Source organism: Macrobrachium nipponense, chromosome 3 (assembly GCF_015104395.2).
Source record: "Macrobrachium nipponense isolate FS-2020 chromosome 3, ASM1510439v2, whole genome shotgun sequence".
NCBI lineage: Eukaryota > Metazoa > Arthropoda > Malacostraca > Decapoda > Palaemonidae > Macrobrachium > Macrobrachium nipponense.
In genome coordinates this window covers 106,443,901-106,463,691 of record NC_087202.1, presented here as the reverse complement: position 1 = coordinate 106,463,691, position 19,791 = coordinate 106,443,901, and the positions used below count along the sequence as shown (strand labels likewise).

Here is a 19,791-nt window from a genome sequence, read left to right as displayed (position 1 = left end):
TTCAGTTTTACTTTTGTTCTTTCTACGATTGTTGAGTGACCGTGAATGAGGCGAAGAGGGGAGAAAGGGCCCTCTTCTGACGAATAAAGAGGGCCTCTATCTCCTCACCGTCATCTCCACGGTGCACTGTAATGTCAAGATCAGGTGAGGGCTCAATGTCAGGCAATGTCCCTGACAGAGAAAAATCGTCAACAAATTGAGACCTGGCTTGAAACCCTTGAAACAACAGGGTCCCCTGGCTTGACCAGTGTCTCTACAACATGAGGAGCCCCGCCAGAGGGGCCATGAGAAGCCCCACTAGGGGGGCCGTGGGGAGCCCCCACCAGAGGGGGCGTGGGAAACCCCACCAGGGGGGCACGGGGAACCCCACCAAGGGGGGCACGGGGAGCCCCAACAGGGGGGGCAACGGGGAGCCCCAACCAGAAGAGGGCATGGGAAACCCCATTAGGGGACCCCCTGGGGGGGAGCACCACCTGAAGGGGCACCAGAAGTAGCAATATCCAGCTGTTGTGCCTTCCAAGGCATCTGAATAAGTTTTCCTTCCCAAGGCATTCTTGGCCTGTCCCACACTGATGTGTTCAGCGATAGATTTAAGTAATGCCTCCTGTTCTTTTTTTAAATTCACTGCATTTCTTATCTCGGGCTCGATGTTCACCCTTACAGTTCACACAAATTACCGGTTCAGAACATTCCTCGTGCTCAGGCTTGCCACACGATTCACAAAGTTTATTTCTGGTGCAAACAACATTTTGAGGAGTGTCCAAAGCCAAAACATTTAAAACACTGGAGCACTCTCGGTCTATAAGGACGAATTTTCATAATTTCATTGTCAAGAACAATTTCAGATGGCAAAAAAGGACTTACAAATGTTAAAACTAATCATAGACGAGCGGGGCACCTTGAAAACCTTCCAAACCACGTCTGGACACATCTCCAAAATTTCCTCTTCGTCCATTTCATGTAAATCTTCATTGAAGATGACACCCTTTGCGTAACTAAAATTATAGTGAGGTTTTACCTCTTTTATCATACCTTTGGGATCAAGCTTTAAATTTAGGAGCATTACTGATTGAACATTGGTCTTGGGTGCCATGAACTAAAAAACTACTACGCCCAAAGCGAGTTACTTCTGGGCTCCCAACATTGCCGATCTTCTGGCTTACCAACCTTTTCACCTTGAAGAGGTTGCCTCTCTCACCATGTGTTGAAATAATCAACCACTTAGCTGGGTCTGGTGATCTGGGGGTTTTACTTATTTTATTCGAATCTTTAGTTTTCAGTTGGTGGTCTATATATCTCAAGATACCTAGGGACCTCTTCTGCCTCTACAAGTCCAACACTCATAGAGTCTGACCTAAAACTCTCTGTAGGCTCTGTGAGCTTCCGATTCATTGTTGAAAAATATCCAAAATTCAAAACAACCGTAATTTTTTCCAAGTCTATTCCGTAATTCTTTTACGTTCCCAAATTTACAAAATTCATTGAATAAGGTTTCATAATTCCAGTCTAAAAGGGGAACTGGTTTTACATACAAAATGTTTGTAACAAGGAGTCATTAGGAGCTCATTAGAAACAGGCTCCAAAGTCGCAATGGAAGAATTAACCAAACAAATTAATTTTTCCTTGTCCTTGATCCTTGCCTAAGACCCAAGTCGTCAACAAGAAGGTTTTTTTAGTGTGTCCATAAGACGTAGAATTGATGATTCGTCCAGGTAGTCCCCACCCACCATGAGCCACATTTAGAGGACAGTGTTATCCCATACAGGGCTGCCCTAGGGGTACCACCCAGATATACACCCCACCCTCAGTGCTTAAGGCGTCATGATGTCCGTCGAGATCAGACCCAGCACTAAGAGCGGGGTTTGACATCTAAACTTTCCCTCGCTCGACCACGTTAGGTACTCGAGTTCTACGGATGAGGTGGCATGCCAACCGTCCTCACCCTCCATCAAATCCAATGAACAAGTCCAAATCATGTCCAAAACCAATCCAAGTCATCAACATAAAAACCGTGCCTTATAGAGGGAGGAAGCAGAAGGAAGAAAAGTTTTAGTAAAAGGAAAAGGGCTGACTTATTTAGTTGGATCAACAGCTGGGCACCAAGGCCCAGCGAGAAAGTAGTTCCCACCAGGCATCAGGGCCCAGCTGCTGAACCCTAAGCCCCCCATCCTCGGCAAGGCTTCAGCATCTGGGGGGGCGCGCGCCTGGAGTCCATCCGAGCGTCCGGGCGTCCGCTCTCAAAAGCTTCCTGCTACTATGACTTCTCTTACGTATTTCTCGGTGGAAAGACAGACACGAGTTCAGGCGACGTTCGCCTTCTTACTTCTCACTGAAACGCATAACGAGAGAGAGAGAGGACGTGAAGCGTCCTCTTCTATAAAGCTTCTATTTAGAGGGCGCGAGTCCTTCCGAAAGCTCCAACCCCTGCATGGGGAGGACGCTTCGGAGGACGAGAAGCAATCTTTCAGGATTCGTGCACGCGCACAGCACTTTGGCAGTCTGGGGATTTTCATCAGAAAACTGCCGAAGGCACGCCAGATCGGTGGGGTTCCTTGTAACCCTCCTTAGGCTTTCGACATGCTCCCTCCCCGGGTCCTGGAGTCAAGCAGAGGTCCCGGCCTAGAGGCGAAACGAGGCCGATCTGACGCACCCTCCACTACACAAGGGGTATCACTGCACTTCTGCACTTCACTTTTACTCTCTAAAGCAAGCACTTTCGATTCTAAGATACGAATCGAAAGAGTATCAGAGAAAGGGCAATTCCTCTACAGACACTGCTTAGGGCCCGAAGGCAACACTGCAGGGTTAGGAGTAACAATTACAGAAGTAGCACTTCACAGCAATGAAGGAGAGCGAGCACCTCTCGTAGACATATTCATAGCCCGTAGGCCATACTACAGGGTTAGGCAAAATAAAGTCTACAGGAAGGTTAGCAGGTTCACTACCCTGGACTTTTGTTACTGATTAATTGCGTACATACGAATCATACGTCTTCCTTACGAATTAGACATGTTTACGATTAATTGCGTACATACGAATCATACGTCTTCCTTACGGAATAGACAAAAGTCTCACACTCCTTACATGACAAATCTCAACAAGAAGCAAGACCCATACCCCTCGTACATACCAAGTGCGGATCTACCGAAGCTTTCGGTAGCCACACCCTATCTTTGCAGACAACCCCGTCTGAAACTAGCCTAACTAGATTCAGATATTTTATGCAAAAATGAATCAAATTCAAATCAATTTAAGATAGCGTATGCCTAGCCACAAATCCCACAAATCCAAGTAAATAAATCAAAAGACAATTAGGATACTTAGGGCAATGAAGTTTCCAAAATCCTAAGACGGAGGTACTGAAAGCAGGTGTTTTCAGCACCAGCGACAGAAAAATTATGAATAGAAAATGGGAATGGTTCCTGATACCCGCCTCCCAGCGGCGGGAATGGGTACTAACCACCTGGCCGACCACTGCGTGTGTCGGAAGTTTTTAAAATTCTGTCGGACTTCAGAAAATACAGCTATATATATATCTGACAGGTAAGTTTCATGAACAAACCATCTTTTAATCAGCTATGAAGTCCCAAACCAATTCCCCAAACTGAATTAGTTTGGGTGGGTCATCTGCAAAGAGACCAGTATTCTTGTGGGGTTCTGGGATGTGCAACCATAATGCATTACAACTGTAGCCAACCACACCAATCATACAGCTTTCCTAACTTTTATCAGATTACTATTATACTTTATTATATAATTATTCAATACATAGATGAAACCTATTCACATGGAACAAGCCAACAGGGCCACTAACTTGAAGTTCAAGCTTCCTAAGAATATGGTGTTCATTGGGAAAAAGTAAGAGGCAGTAAAGAAAATATGTCACTTTTAAAAAAGAAAAAATAAATTAAATGAATGTTCAAAAACTAGGTAATCACTAATATGGGTAAACAATCTATACTGTTATTAGTGCACACAGTGAGAATGATGGTTTTGAGTGACTATCCTTTTTGTGGAAGGTGAAGTACCTTCACATAAGGATGCATGTCATTCAATTGTGAAGGATGTCCAGGGGCTTTATCCAATACAAGCATAATATAAATATTAAACCATTCTTCAGATATGCAGTGTAACCCAAGCCTTCTTAGTATTAGACATCCAAACGACAGGGAGATGACTTGAAAATCCCATTGAGTGCCCTTTAAGCTTGAGCTTATTAAAGTTGCCACATTACCCCCTAAACATAAAGTCAGTCTCTCCTTGCAGACTTTATGGCCTGGTGCTGACTTCTCTTGCTTTGAGATGATGTATGAATAGGCAACACTTCCAATATAAGCCAGTCTCACCCACATCAAACACTTTATCGGATAAGTGATCCCTTCCCTAATTATTTCAGTCAACCCCATAAGAAAATTTTTTGCTGCTACCTCAACACTAGCAGCTTCACCTTGAACCCTAAGATTATGCAAATTAGCACAAACCTTAAAACAACTAAACCAACCATTACTCACCATAAACTGTTCACTTTCACTCCCTTCCCTCTTTTCACTTTTCAATGCCTAATAAGATAACCTTTCACCCTTTTCTTGAATCACCACAAAGCTAATTGGAATACAACGCTGATTCTGGTCTTTCGGCCAGATCGACAATGATCTTTACATCAAAATAATGAGACTGTTAAGGCACTGTCACACTAGTGAAAATTCCATTGACTTTTGAATTTGACGTCGACTTTTCATGTTTTGACGATGACTTTCTGGTGTCGTCATCACGAATTTTGAAAACGGTACCGATCGAATTCAACCCATCGCTACCATCGACTTTATTGTTTGTTTATATCTCGAGAGCACACATTTCAAGTCATCAGATGCAAGATGGAGTTCTTGGTACAGTGGACAAGATTCCCAAAAGTTTTTGGTTGAAGATATGGGGGAGAGACGATGCTTATGGGACCATAAGCATGATAGTTTTATGAAAAAGAGTCTTAAATGAAAAAATTACCAAGAAATCACCATGCGACTCAGGGTAAACTTTCCTGAACTTGCTGATCTTCATACAGATAAGCATGCTATATAGTGAATATCAGATTGTTATATAGCCTAGGTCTGCTCTCTTTGTTTGTTTGTTTGCTTGTTTGTTTGTTTTTTTTTGCATTAGCAAATAATATAAACAAAAATCTTTAAAATTTTTGCAGTGTTTCTCTAGCTTAATTTATAATACAGCCTGACTGTGGTTGTGTAAACAAGGTTACGAATAGCCTACCTAGGATAGCCCTAACTTATTTTATTTAATAAAATTTTTCACGTTTTAACCAGGACCGAACCCAGACTTTTTTTTTTTAAATTCTATGCAGCATCATTAAACACATGCAAGCACGACCCACTAGTTGCATTGTGTTATAAAGCATAGTTGTTTTATCATTCCGGGAAGTCACAGCTCAGAGGTTTGTTTACGTTTTGACGACGACAACCACGGTATGAAGAAGAACGTGTGACAACCAGAGTATGGAATGACGTCGACTTCTTTGGAAAGTCGACGACAAACTCAGAAAAAGTAGACGGAAATTTCGCTAGTGTGACAGCGCCTTTACGCTGCTTAGATACTAATGGTCACTTTCATAGGAGCAGCTCCTTTCACATGTTCAAGGATACATTCCTTATCCTTTATAATGGCAGCGACCATTGACTGACTAAGTCCAAGCAAACGACCAATGCTTCACCAGTGTCTAATTCCACTTCAGTCATGACGAATTTCCTTTCCTTTGACACACTACCAGCAGAAGAATTTACATTATGCTTGGGAGCCATAAAGGGTAAAAAGATACAAAGCACTATAAGCTAACAAAAAATAGTACATACCAGCTTGCATTCTGTATCTATGCCGCCAGCCCCTATACCTAAGCCAACAATACATCAAACTTCCGGTCACCATTGTATTTCGGAACGAGATTTAATATGAATAGCATCATAAGATCAGCTGACAAAGGTTGGCTGTGTTGTAACCCAAGAACTGGCTGTACATACCTTGTTCCGCAGAGATTAGCTTGTCAACTTCCCAACCAAGAATTGGTACAAACTGTAAAAACCAAGAGAGTAGGTGGAGACAGCTTCAAGCATGTTCTCCAGCACTGCTTGAACTTATTGCAGAATAGGCTAGGAGTGGGTTCAGTCTGTGAGAATGGGGAAGTATCAGTCCATAAAAGGCAGTCTTTAACTGTCCCTATTTCTGCTTCAATGTACAGTAATATGACCAGCTTCCCAACCTTGTGACAGCAGGATAAAATTTATTTGCCAATTACATCGTCCTTCATGCTTCCTCTGCCTTCCCTTCTGAGCCAAAGCTAGGAAGAATCTCTAAAGAACAAGGAAGAATCCAAGAACTAAGACAAGGATGTTGATAGCTTTGCCACGCCTAAAAGCTAGATGGTACATATCTCTGAAGACACCAAAGGGACTAACGGAAACAGGTTTTCCCCTGACAGCTCAATCTTGCCCTTTAAAACTAGAAAGAGGCACAACACCAACCTGTTCTGAAGAGTCAGACTACTCTCACCTGAAACTCATCTTGAGAAATCCCCACAAACAGCAATGTGGTGTCTCAAGAAAAGGTTTGGGCAAAGGTCTGCAGACTGGTGTGTGAGAAAGATCAAAGTCCTCCCTCCGGAGTCCACAATCATCAGAACTTCGCCTTGCCTTTCTTGGTAGGCACAAGAGAAGGCATAGTAAGCCAATGTAATTAGCCATAAATTTAACAACAATGAAGCACAGGATAAAACCATGGCAACTGACTCCATGGTTCCTGCCTCAACAGCATATATCTGAATCCCTATCACATAAAAGTATCCCAGTGGGGTTTTTTGTCAGTCCATAGAATGACAGGTCAACCAGCAAGGGTAGGTATCAGCATTCTCCAGTGGTACATTTGCTAATGAATGCTAGGCAGGAAAAACAACTATGATGTATATATAACTAGAAGAAAATGAATTCTCTGATATGGAGATCACAGAGCCAATCTCCTCCTGTACACCTTGCACACATTAAGACCAGAGCATCAAAAACTAAAGCTACAAATCCAAGGCAAAACTCAAGGCATGCTACACGGAGGACACCAGGTGGAGAGGAGAGGGCTAGATCCCTTCCTAAGACCATTTTGCTTACAATTGAGCCTTATGACCTCTTGTAGAGCCCTCCTAGATCTAGCCACATGCACAGTCATGATTCAAAGATGAGCTGGTCAACCTCTCTACCTTCAAGCCTACAACTGGAAACAGAACCAGCCAGTCTGGCCATGCTAGCCAATATAGGTAAGGCCAGCAGGGTCATCTACAGCTCCTGTTGGCATTGTGCATTTTCATTAAGTAACTCCAATTCATAATGCACATTTCACAAAAATGTAATAACAATATCACCTGCATTTTCCTACCCATTTCTTTGTGATGAATACCATATGAAATCCATTACACAAGAAAAAATACCAGAGCACTGACAAAACTATTTCTTTATGAAATTTCAATAACTGCAATAAAAGAGTAAGTACAGGCAGTCCTCACTGGTGGCATTGGTGAACGGTGTTTCAGTGTTAAGGCACTTGGCTAGAGATGGTGTTAACCAGATTCTCGGTGCCAGTAAATGATTTTCGCCGCCAGTAAGTGGATTATCAGCATTGGTAAACAGTTTATTGGCATTGGTAAGCAGTTTATCGGCGCCACTTGTATTTGCGGGTTTCTCTCTGGAACATATCCCCTCATTATTCAAAGAAAATTCTCCTGTTCACAGTATTTTTCTATGAGAACTATCCATAAAATCCTGGTTTTATCTATTTCATCATAAAATGCACTTTTTGTGATAAAACTATTTACAAAACCAGGTATACAAATTTTGAGTGGGGTATTCTTGAGTTTTAACTAACAAAATAGGCAGTTTTAAGCATTATTTATAGGGGTTCCAACTATTCGCGGAGGGGTGGCATGCATTTCCTGCAAATACAGGGGGACCACTCTATTTTCAATAACAATTTGAATCTTTTCCTGTGTATAAAAACCAGAGCCTTTTATAAGAGTATTTTTCAGCATGAGCTGGAAACAAGTTGAAAACTTTGTAACAAAGTAGTTAACCTGGTAGAGATGGGTGGTTAAGCATATCTTGGTTTTACCAGACCACTGAGCTGATTAAAAGCTCTCCTAGGGCTGGCCTGAGGGATTAGATATTTTTACGTGGCTAAGAACCAATTGGTTACCTAGCAACGGGACCTACAGTTTGTTGTGGGATCCAAACACATTGCATTGAGAAATTAATTTCCATCACCAGAAATAAATTCCTCTGCTTCCGCATTGGCAGACAAGAATCGAACTTCAGACCACCGGATTGGTAGTCGAGCGCGAAATCCACTCGGCCAACGAGGAACTCGAGATGGGCGGTAAGTTAGGAATTATCCCTATTCACTAACTGCAGCATTTCCTTTTCCTACAGCCACAGGAACTGAGCAGGATAGTTGAGGTGGGACTAAATATAAAAAGCTCTGTTTTTATGCCTAAGAAAAATACGAACTATTATAAATTTGTTTTTACTCCTACAGGATTATATAATTTGCCTTCACCTTTTATACAAGAGACTTTTTGTTTGGGAGATCAGTCCCCGTCAATAGACTGGAGTTGAAACCACCACAGAACTGTCATTATCACAGCTGCCCAGCAACCAGGGGATAAATGGTTCCTGTGACCTACCAGTCTGGCAAAACAGTAATAGCCACGACTAAACTCTACCTTGTCCCCTTTCCCCCTTATTACAGGCAGTAACTCCCGGGTTATCAGCGGGGCTTCCATTCTCAGTGGGGTGCTGAGAAGCAAAAACTGCCATTAACCAAAACTCAGCAATTTATGGTGCTTATGGTGCCAAGTCTCTGTTAATGACGCCTCAGTTAGGTATGTTATGGCGCCATAACTGTATTATTGGCATCTCATGATGCCTTTAACCAAAACTCAACCCTTATGGCACCATAAATTGCCAATTTTATGGCGCTAGACAAGTTCCATAAAACCAGGTCACCAATAACCGGGGACTGCCTCTACAGGAGAGGACGAGGGTCAAACTTCCCAACTGCAATTGTCTGACTCCAGTGCGAACTTCAGCCTGGCCAAATCTAGAGCTTGGGTAACTCTACAACTTCCTGGGCAGCCACCACAGGTACCAAGGAAAAGGTGTCTGTGGACTTGTGGGTGACATCCCTCAAGTAGAATGAAGTCAAGGTAGTATGGTGATTCCATACAACTTTCCCCATTATCAGTAAAACCAAGTGTTTCCAAAAAGCAAGGGACAGACCCATGCTTCTGATTTTGTGATCTCTCACTTTGGAAGGGAAGCCAACCTCCTCCTCAGTGGAAGTATAGACCTGTCTAATTGCTTCATGATGCCAGAAAGAAAGGGCATTCCTGGACACCAACCCCTTGCACCTTTTGGTAGTAATAAAAAGATACCCACACACCAGAGTGGGTTCTTTTTTAATAGTACGTACTTGCCAGAACAAACCAGGCAGAGTAACATCTCATCCAGGTCTCAACCAACAGTCTTGAAGGGAGGTGGTCATGAATAAATAGGCACCCCCTTGACATTTTCCAAGTTCTTTGTTTATGTTTCAACAAACATGTAAGAGGGTCTCCTGGTCAGATTTTGTTTATCCTGGTCTATTACGGGTAAGAAAGGCTAATATTTGAAACATTTCATTTTCATTTGGAAATGCAGTACATGGGCAATGCTGAAACCTGACTACTTATTCTGTTCTAAGTTCTAATAATGTAAACAAATGAGTTGGGAAACAGCTGTTTTATGATGCTGGGGAATTTTATTTTAACATAAAATATGTAAGTTTGATTTTGTATAGTACCGATTTTACATTTATGCACAAAAATAAAATAATTCCAGTAATAATTCATTTCTTTTAACAACTAAAAATGGCAATTTGTCAAATATTGCATTTTTCCTAACTATACAAACCTGAGGTCCTTTTACAATAGGAAGGTAACTAGCAGCAGCTGGAACGGTCGTAAGCTTCAAACAAGGGAGTTCAGTAGTGAACTGCTTATCCGACAGAGCGCGCGCAGCGCGACTGGGAGGTGAAGAATCACTTTTGCTTTAGGCCCAGGAAAAACGCAGAGTGAGGGGTGGCCTGAGGTGGGACTATATGTAAAGGACCTCAGGTTTGTATAGTTAGGAAAAATGCAATTTTCGACAAATTGCCATTTATTCCGATACGTAATACAAACCATCGGTCCTTTTACAATAGGAAGACTCACTTCTTGGTGGGAGGAATCTGAGTCTTAAGAGCAGACTGGTGTTCGCCCAACCTTGGATTCTCTCCCTGGTCGAAAGAGCAGAGGGAGGGATCCTAGCCTCTGCCCAATTGATTGGGGTATGTACCGCAGGATCAATGGTCAGACCTCTGGCCCCAAGTAATAAGAGGGAGGCAAGCATACCTCTTAAAACTAGCAAGCAAGAATTTACTCTTGTTGCAAGAGGCAACATAAAGTTATGGGTTTGTCTCTTGTTGGCTTCCACTTCCCCCCCCCCCCCCCCCCACCCTTGTTGGGGGAAGTGGTGGATATTCACTCCTATCCCTAATGAAAGGATAGGATGGGGCTTGGTTCGAGTTAAGCTTTAATACCTGCATCCTTTTTGGGTTTCCCCTTTTTTCCAAGCAATTTTGGGTGGGGGACTGAACCCGTGGTCCCCCCCCCCCCCTTCTGCCCACAGGTAGAGGGGAGAAAAAGATGGGGAAGAAAAGGGCAGTCATACTCTCATTCACTCATCCATTCTTACAGTCACACCAGGATTCGATGCTGTTCTGCCTGCACGGGTGCTGGGTAAGCTACACAACGTGTTGAGCAGCCACCACGGGTCCCAAGGAAAAAGTATCCAAGGACCTGTGGGCAATATCCGGAAGGTAGAAGGAGGTGAAGGTTGTCTGGTTGGACCAGACCCCTGCCTTCAGGACCTGCACCACGGAGAAGTTCTTGCGGAACGCAAGGGAAGGACCAATGCCTCTGACTTCGTGGGCTCTCGGACGAAGGGTACGAATGTCGTTGCTACCATCAGCTTCGTACGCCCTCCTGATTACCTCACGTAGCCAAAAAGAAAGTGTGTTCTTGGATACTTCTTTCTTGGTCACCCCGGTGCTAACGAAGAGGCGTCGACACTCAGGCCTGAGGTGCCGAGTTCTCTTCAGATAGCGTCGTAGCACCCTCAAAGGACAAAGCAGCATCTCATCCGTATCGTTGTCGGTGAAATCCAATAGGGAGGGGATGTGAAAGACTCGAACCTGTCGTCAGGGATCGACAGATTCTGAGTCTTAACTACGAAGTTCGGGATGAAATCGAGCATCACAGATCCCCATCCCCTGGAATGTTTAACGTCGAAGGAAAGACCATGAAGTTCCCCTACTCTCTTCGCAGATGCCAGGACCAGCAAGAAGAGGGTCTTGAGAGTCAGATCCCTGTCTGACGACTCTTGGAGTGGCTCGAAGGGACTTCGAGTCAAACTCCTAAGGATGAGAGTCACATCCCATCCCGGGGGCCTGAGTTCCCTAGGTGGGCAAGACCTCTCAAAGCTCCTCATAAGCAAGGAGATCTCGAACGAGTCCGAGATATCCAATCCCCTCAGTTTCAGGACCAGTGCTAGGGCGGCTCTATATCCTTTGACTGCGGGGACAGAGAGGAGCTTGTCTCGGCAAAGAAAAACGAGGAAATCCGCTACCTGCTGAAGAGTGGCTCTGAGAGGAGATAGACCCTGTCTATGACACCAACCACAGAAGACAGCCCACTTTCCTGGTACACAGCTGCAGAGGACTGTCTGACGTGTCCAGCCATCTCTGTTGCTACTCTGCGAGAAAAGCCTCTCGCTTGCAAGAGATGGTGGATAACAGCCAGCTGTGAAGATGTAGAGACTGGACTGCCCGGTGGTACCATTCTACGTGTGGCTGGACGAGAAGGTTGTGCCAAGGGCGGAATCTCTCTTGGTACTTCTGCAAGCAGCGCCAGCAGGTCCGGATACTAAACGGCCTGGGGCCATTTGGGAGACACCAGGATCATCCTGAGATTTGGGGTGGCCAGCACTCGGCTGAGCACCTTGCGAATCAGGCTGAACGGGGGAAAGACGTAGGTGAAGAGGTTGTCCCACGGGTGTTTGAGAGCGTCCTCTGCAGCTGCCCATGGGTCCGGCACGGCTGAAAAGAAAACCTGGAGTTTTCTGTTGTGCCAGGTGGCGAACAGATCCACTACTGGACGCCCCCACAGGTTGAAGAGCCTTTCCGCCACATCCTGGTGTAGGGACCATTCGGACCCTATCACCTGATCCCGACGGCTGAGCTTGTCTGCTACTACATTCCTCTTGCCTGGAATGTAGCAGGCTGACAGCTCTATCGAGTGAGCCATAGCCCACTCGTGCACCTGCAGCATCAACTGGTGCAACGGGAGGGACACTAGGCCCCTGTTTGTTGACGTATGCCACTGCTGTGGTGTTGTCGCACATCAACACCACCGAGTGTCCCATCAAGCGGTCCCGGAACTCTTGGAGAGTGAGGATCGCTGCCTTGAGCTCCAGGACATTGATGTGAAGGTGCTTGTCGTGATGGTCCCATACTCCTGCAGTCAGCAACTCCTCCAGGTGTCCGCCCCATCCCTCGGTGGATGCGTCTGAGAACAGCAACATCTCCGGGGGAGGAGTGCAGAGAGGCACTCCTCTTAAGAGGTTCCTGTCGTCCAGCCACCAGGCTAGGTCCTGCCTCACCTCCTCCGTGAGGGACACGGGGAAGTACGGTGGGTCCTCTGCCTGTGACCAACTCTCCTTTAGTCTCCACTGAAGAGACCGCAGGTGAAGACATCCGTGAGGGAATAACTTCTCGAGTGACGACAGGTGGCCAATCACGACTTGCCATTGCTGAGCTGACTGTTCCTGCCGAGACAGGAACCGGTCGGCTGCCTCCCTGAATCTGCTGATCCACGAGTCTGCGGGGAAGACTTGCCCTGCTACCGTGTCGATCAGCATACCCATGTACTTCATCCTCTGCTCGGGTACGAGATCGGACTTTTCGAAGTTCACCACGATCCCTAGATCGTAGCAGAATTCGAGAATCCGTTCCCTGTCCCGTAGCAACTGCGAGCGGGAGCTCACCAGGACTAACCAGTCGTAGAGATACCTCAAAAGACGTATCCCGGACGAGTGGGCCCAAGCAGACACCAGCGTGAACACTCGCGTGAACACCTGTGGGGAGGTTGAGAGACCGAAGCAAAGTACCCTGAATTGGTACACCATCCTGTCGAGGATGAAGCAGAGGTACTGCCTGGAGGATTGATGGACGGGTATCTGGAAATACGCGTCCTTTAAATCCACTAAAAGCATGAAATCATTCTCCCTAATGGAATCGAGCACAGAACGTGCCGTCTCCATCGTGAACCGAGACTGGCGAATGAATCGGTTCAGGGGAGAGAGATCTATCACCGGGCGCCAGCCCCCCGTACACTTTTCCACCAGGAAAAGGCAGCTGTAGAAGCCCGGCGACTGATCCCTGACGATCTCCACAGCTCCTTTGCTCAGCATGGTCTTGGTTCCCAGAAAGTAGGTCTGAAGATGGACCGGGTTGGAGGTGAGGGGTGGCAGAGATTCGAAGGGTAGTAGATATTCCCCCCGAAGGATGTCTACTATCCAGGTCTCCGCACCATAGCGCTGCCATGTTGCCCAGTGGCTCGCCAGGCAACCCCACCCCTTCCGGCAGCAGGTGAGGGAGAATGCCGTCCCTAGCGTTTCCCGCCCCTCTTCGACTTCTTCCCCGCCCCTCCTCGAGGAAAGGAGGGCTGGGAGGGGGGCTGATGGCGACCTCCCCTGACAGAAGTCGAAGGCAGAATCTTTCCTCAGGACTTAGACGAAGCAACCGTCTTAGCATCCGAGGAAGCGCTAACCAAACTCTTAGGCTTGGCCACAGTTGATCGAGGGTGCCCAGAAGCCTTCGAAACTGCCTGGTGTACCAGACGGTCACTGTCATCAGTGCAACGTCTTTCCACCGCAGCGTCCACCGTCTCTCCAGGGAAGAGAGAGGAGGAATTCCGTATAGGTCTGTTGCGTAGTCCTAATACCGCCTAGCACCCAGCCGCCCTGGACACTCAGGTAAGGACTGCGTTCCTACGCCTAAGTACCAGATTGGCCCACAGGTTTGCTGTCTGGAGGGCGAGGTAGGAAATGGCCCTAACTCCAGACTGGCAAAGTCTCCTGAAAGCAGAGTCCCCTTCAGGAGTAATATTCCCGGAGGTGGCTGCGACCTTGGACACTGTGAGGGACCACATGTCCAGCCAGAAGACTGCCTGGAAAGCCGCCATGGCGGTGGATTCCAGGGCTAGTGCCTCCTGCTACGAGAACCAAAGGTTCTCCGACAGGAGCTGCTACAGAGACACTACCGAAGTTAGCCTGGCTAGCTCCGGGTTAACCTGATTGGGTGGCATCGGATCCTCTGATGGCACGTAGAACCTTCTCTATCGCAGTAGAGGAGGAAGTATCTTGGACGACCTGCCAGACCTGAGCGAACCCTCCTATCCGGACACGAGCGAGTCCACCTGGTTTAGCACTGAGTCGGCCAGCTGCGATCGCGGCAGACCCACCGTCGCTCTGGGTTCCTTTTTGGGCCCACAGAACAACTCGAGCCAGGACGTGGGCTCAGAAGGTGGGAGCGGTGATCCTTCCCCGAAGTCGTCATGTTGACGAATCAGCGCAATGACCTCTGCAAAGTTCCTCTGGATCTCGGGAGTGACCGCATCTTGAGGAGTAGGACCGTCAAGCCCCTCCAACAAGAACGACTCCCGAGACCCTCCCCCTTCAGAAGGAGGAACAGCGACAGACCCCTCTCGGTCTCCTCCTACCACTTGCGAATACGACCTGGTCGATCCTAAGACCGTGCCTGGCACGTAGGGCGTCGTGGTGGGATCATGAGGGGCGAGCACTCCTTGTCGCCTCGCCCTTCCCAGCGTAACCCGAGGAAGTTGAAGGTATAGGAGAGGCAGACCTGACGCTCCCACCTCGCTCACCGGCAGAACCGGTGTGCTTGGGGGGCTGCAGGCGATCGCCAACCCGCGGTGGCGATCAAGCTGCAGGCCTGGTCGCGCCACTCCCCTGGGGCGAGTGGCTGGACCGAGAACAGCGGCCCCAGTCCCGTGCGTCAGAGGAGCTGCTGCTGGTCCCCCTATCCGTCCGGTCCCGGTGGGAGCGGCGGTCAGGGGACCTGCAGAGACCACTGTCACGGTGGGACCGGTGCGTGTTCTCACGGCGCGTCAAACCGCTGGGACCAGCCGAAGCTGGTTCCTGCGATCGAGGGGACCACTTACCAGCCTAAGCCCGTGGCCAGTCTGGGACCGTCACGTCACCCCTGGTAACCAGCTGGTCGCTGCGAGAGCAGCCGCTGGCCTGGCGAGAGTCACCTGAGCGGCTCTTGCCAGCCTTCCGCTCCGTGCCTTGGTCCTGACGCCGAGCGAACTCGGGCGTCTGGGCCTTGGCTGCACGGCTGTCCGTGGGCGACCGTACACTAGGTATCTCTCGCGAACGAGAGGCCGAGCTGGAACCTGGTGTAGCGGCAGCGCCCCTAGCACCAGGTGAGGAAGTACCGGTGTTAGCCGGTACCCCTCTGGTCCCCGTCGTCTTCTTCCTTGCGGAAGGAGAAACGGGCCCTGCTCAGCTTGTAAAAAATACTTGACTACAAAAAACTTGATTGACAACTAAGCGGCATACTTACTATGGGTTTCAGAGACAGTGCAAGTACGTTTTTGGGCAATACCTATTTCTGTAACAAACACTCGTATCAGAACGAGATTTTGCTATAGTGCATTACACCCAGTGCCGTAATTTATTAGGTTATCGTGAATCATTAATCGTAAAGAATAACGACACTTGTCCTTGTACCAAGAGACAAAAACTCAATTATGCAGAAATGGATATGAACACGTAAATAGCTCCACCTACCCTCCCCCCCACTCCACCGCCACCCCTTTCCTTCTTCCTTCCTTCCTCTCTCTCTCTCTCTCTCTGTTGCCATTCAGTATGTATTCACCCTCCAAACTGGGTATAAGACTTACACAAAGCGTGGAAATTGGTGAAATTAGGCTATGTATTGGAAGTATATATACATGAATATTAAAGCAATTTTATCATTATTGCATTACTATGACAACTAGAATTCATGGAAACAGTTTATAATAATGAATTGGCGTATGTGCGAAGCCTCCACTAATGTGGCAACGATGATTTTGCCACTCTTAGCATGCAAACATTAAAGGTTACATTTATATCTGGCATACAGTTATTGAAGAAATTCAAAATACTAATATAGACTTAAATCAATGAAAATTGCTAGCAAAAACAAAAAAGCAAAAAAAAATATATATATATATAATCCACTTATCCGTAGTCGTTCCTCTATGGTTTTCGGCAGCCAGATGTACGACAAGGTTAGAAACATTGGATTGTATCTACCTACTTTAGAAATATCTGTAATTTTTCGGGGTAATTTGGTTGCAGAAAAGGGATAATATACATGAATTAAATTAAAATTTTTAAATAACAAAGTAAAGTTGAACTAAATAACGAGTAAAGTAAACAATTTAGGGAATAAAACTTTGCAGTGTCGTCGTCTGCTGTTCATAACTGTGTTTGTGGCGCGCGCACTTAGGAACCAGGAACAGCAACTTGTTTAAAGTGCAATGTGGAGTGAATTGAGACCAAAATGTGTATAATAACAATCAAATAAGCACTGTGGAGTTTCAGTTGTGATGGCAGTAAGGATAAAAACCACCGGTTACAAGGTAAAAATTAATTCAGTTCAAACCATGACCCGGGGAATAAAAAGTTTTATACCTTCAGTAATATAGGCAACAAAATGTTGTTTAATTGTGCTGATTACAACTGCAATCTTGCGTAAGATCAATAAACGTTACATATATACGCTAACATTGTTCAAATGAGTGCTGGGAAGGCTGGGAAAGATGGTTGTCGTCACTGATCAGAACCTGTACACCCACACGGTAGTTGCCATATTGGATTTCAAAACTGCCTTGAAAACATATTTTACGAAGAGCGTCACATCCTTATTTTAGTTCGTATGGGGCTTTCATATAGCTATCACATTATGTTGACGAAACTTCAATCTTTTGAATGGTATGCTTGGAGTAGTAATTGTATTCTTGTTTCACCATTTAAATATCGAGTGAATAAGACCTGTCCACCGTGATAAGGGTTGGTAATCGCTGGTGTTTCCCCCATACTACTTGCAATCAAATTAGTACTAGGTAGCACTGTGGAGTTTCAGTTGTGATGGCAGTAAGAATACCTAAAACCACCAATTAGTACAAGGTCAAAATGAATTCAGTTCAAACCATGACCCATACTGCAGCCTAGCTCTTTTCAGTTTTACCTAGCCTACTCCAGTTAGGCCTAGGCTAGCCTAGCCTATATTTCAAAAGATTATGAACAAGACAAGGATAGAAAGCGGCGGGGGGGGGGGGGGGGGGGGGGGGGGGGATTTCAACAGGGGTTACCTAGGACTTAGGTATGTAGGTATTTGGGGAGGGTACTACGTAAGCCCCACCGGCCATGACGGGGAGCGGCGTCCGAGGTTAGGTTAGGTGGAACCTACCTAGTAGGTACGTCTGGTTAGATCCTAGGCTAGGTACCTACTAACTATAAAAAAAAAAAAACTTTTTTTTTCATCTGTCCATCTGCCTGTGGTGTTTTTGTATGGCATCACTGCGTCCCGGGCTTTAGATAGTTACGCTATGTGTAAGTTTTAGGTAAATAAAAGGATATCTGGGTGTACATTGCAACTGAAAAGTGTTGTAATAATTTACTGTATGCGAATTACACCGTTAATATTCGAAATAGGATATTATTATAATCGTTGAATGTAAGCTGAATGTGACTATCTAAAGCCCGGGACGCAGTGTTGCCATACAAAAACACCACAGGCGGGTGGACAGATGAAAAAAAACAGAGTATAGTATATTCCTTCTGAAATGCCTACTAGGCCTCCAGTAGCCAAGACTCCTTGATCTTACAAACAGTAAACATTCCAACAGCCCTGATTCCTCAGTCTTAGAAATACACACAACGTTTCAATCGCCGATTTCTTACCGGATCCATTGGGGCCAATGACGGCCGTAAAAGGTTTAAGAGGACCGATGACATATTCGCCTTTATAGGACTTGAAGTTATCCACCTCGATATATCTTAATATGGCCTTCATTTTGCTTTCATCTACTCCAAAGACAATTTCGCCGGTAACTTGCAAAAGCTTTTAACCACTTGTGTACTACATGGTTACACTATCACTTAGGTTAGGTGTTTGTTTACAGTTTGACGTCAGGAAAATGGCGCGAATAACACTAATAACCGAAAGGCTTATGCGGTGGTTCTAATTTAGATCCATAACTTATTTTTTTCCCATAAGTAATATATGCATTTGGTCGCTTTTCAATATTATTCTCTATTCAATATTTATCATTTCATACAATAAACAACAAAATACATCACAAATAAAAATATTAATTAGCGTCGTCTGCTAGGACCGCGAGTTGGATCACTGCTGTATACGATAATTTCCAGCGGCGTTTGTGACGATGTTTGCTGAGCTCTGTATAGATAATGTTACAATCACGATAGCTTCGAGCTATTACTCAGCATGGAATAATAACAGGCGTCGTAACAATTTCAAAATGTTATGTTTCGAACACGAGACATAACACGCAAAAGTTTTATTACTGAGACGGATTCAAATTTTTCATTAACAAATAACCCGGTGATGGGAGATGTAGTATGCATGTTTGCCCACTATTGATGAAGATAAAGATAACATACTGTTAAAAAACGCGGAGAAAATGCATAAAAGTAAATAGCACAAAGAAGCCTAGCAAATTCTTACTGTAGCCATGCTGTCGATCTTCAATTACCAGCACCATGAAGTTGATGCTGCTGGCAGTGTAACGATAAAACGATCCGAGACGAAGAAAAATCTCGTGAATAACCTAATTGCAGTTAATATTTGTAACGTTGAGCATAACTGAGAGCAAGATTACGGGATTTTACGATATTCAAGTTGCTGAGAATACTTGGTATTACATATTAAAAAGTTATCCATTTGTCAGAGAATTCATAAGGATCACGAGACAATAAAACCAGTATAGGAAACGTGAAATGTTTGTTTCTAAAAAGATGAGTGGTGATCTATAGCTACCATACCTCAAAGGTGATAAAGCCTCGCGGTGGACAACAAATGTTATAAAACAAAAGACAAGCAGATTGCTGGGATCAGACAGACGTGTGCATTGATTCTAGGGTATTATAGACATATGTGCTTTCATGAATATTCTGTCTGTGGAACACATTAGATTCGAGACCTTCATCGAAACGAGTGTGGTGTTTTAAGCACGACAAGCCGAATGAAACTATAGCAAGAGAATGATAACGGTTTAACATGACATTAAAATTATAGAATAAATGCTGGTGAAATTGGGTGACATGAAAAAATATCACTGAAACCTCAGTAGAATGGTTGGGAGTGATCTATATCTGTCTTTCAGTGGCTGAGATCATCCAGATAAAATACGTTCATAATATATATATAATATATATAATATTTATGATATATATATATATATATATATATATATATATATATATCATACATCTCACTCTATGAACAATATATCAAAGGAAAGTGATCGAGAAAGAAAAGTTGAGCCTCAACTCCAGACAAGCGATGGGAAAACGGAAA

General features: G+C 45.3%; 1 protein-coding gene across 1 annotated transcript in view; it reads right to left on the bottom strand.

The window, feature by feature from the left end:
* Nucleotides 1–18,412, bottom strand: part of LOC135221937 (structural maintenance of chromosomes protein 1A-like) — an 88,870-nt gene extending 70,458 nt beyond the window's left edge. Inside the window, exon 1 of the mRNA XM_064259967.1 lies at nt 18,153–18,412. Within this exon, the coding sequence (XP_064116037.1) occupies nt 18,153–18,264 (112 nt within the window). The 5' untranslated portion in view covers nt 18,265–18,412. The remainder of the gene's footprint in view (nt 1–18,152) is intronic.
* Between the last annotated feature and the right edge of the window lie 1,379 nt (nt 18,413–19,791).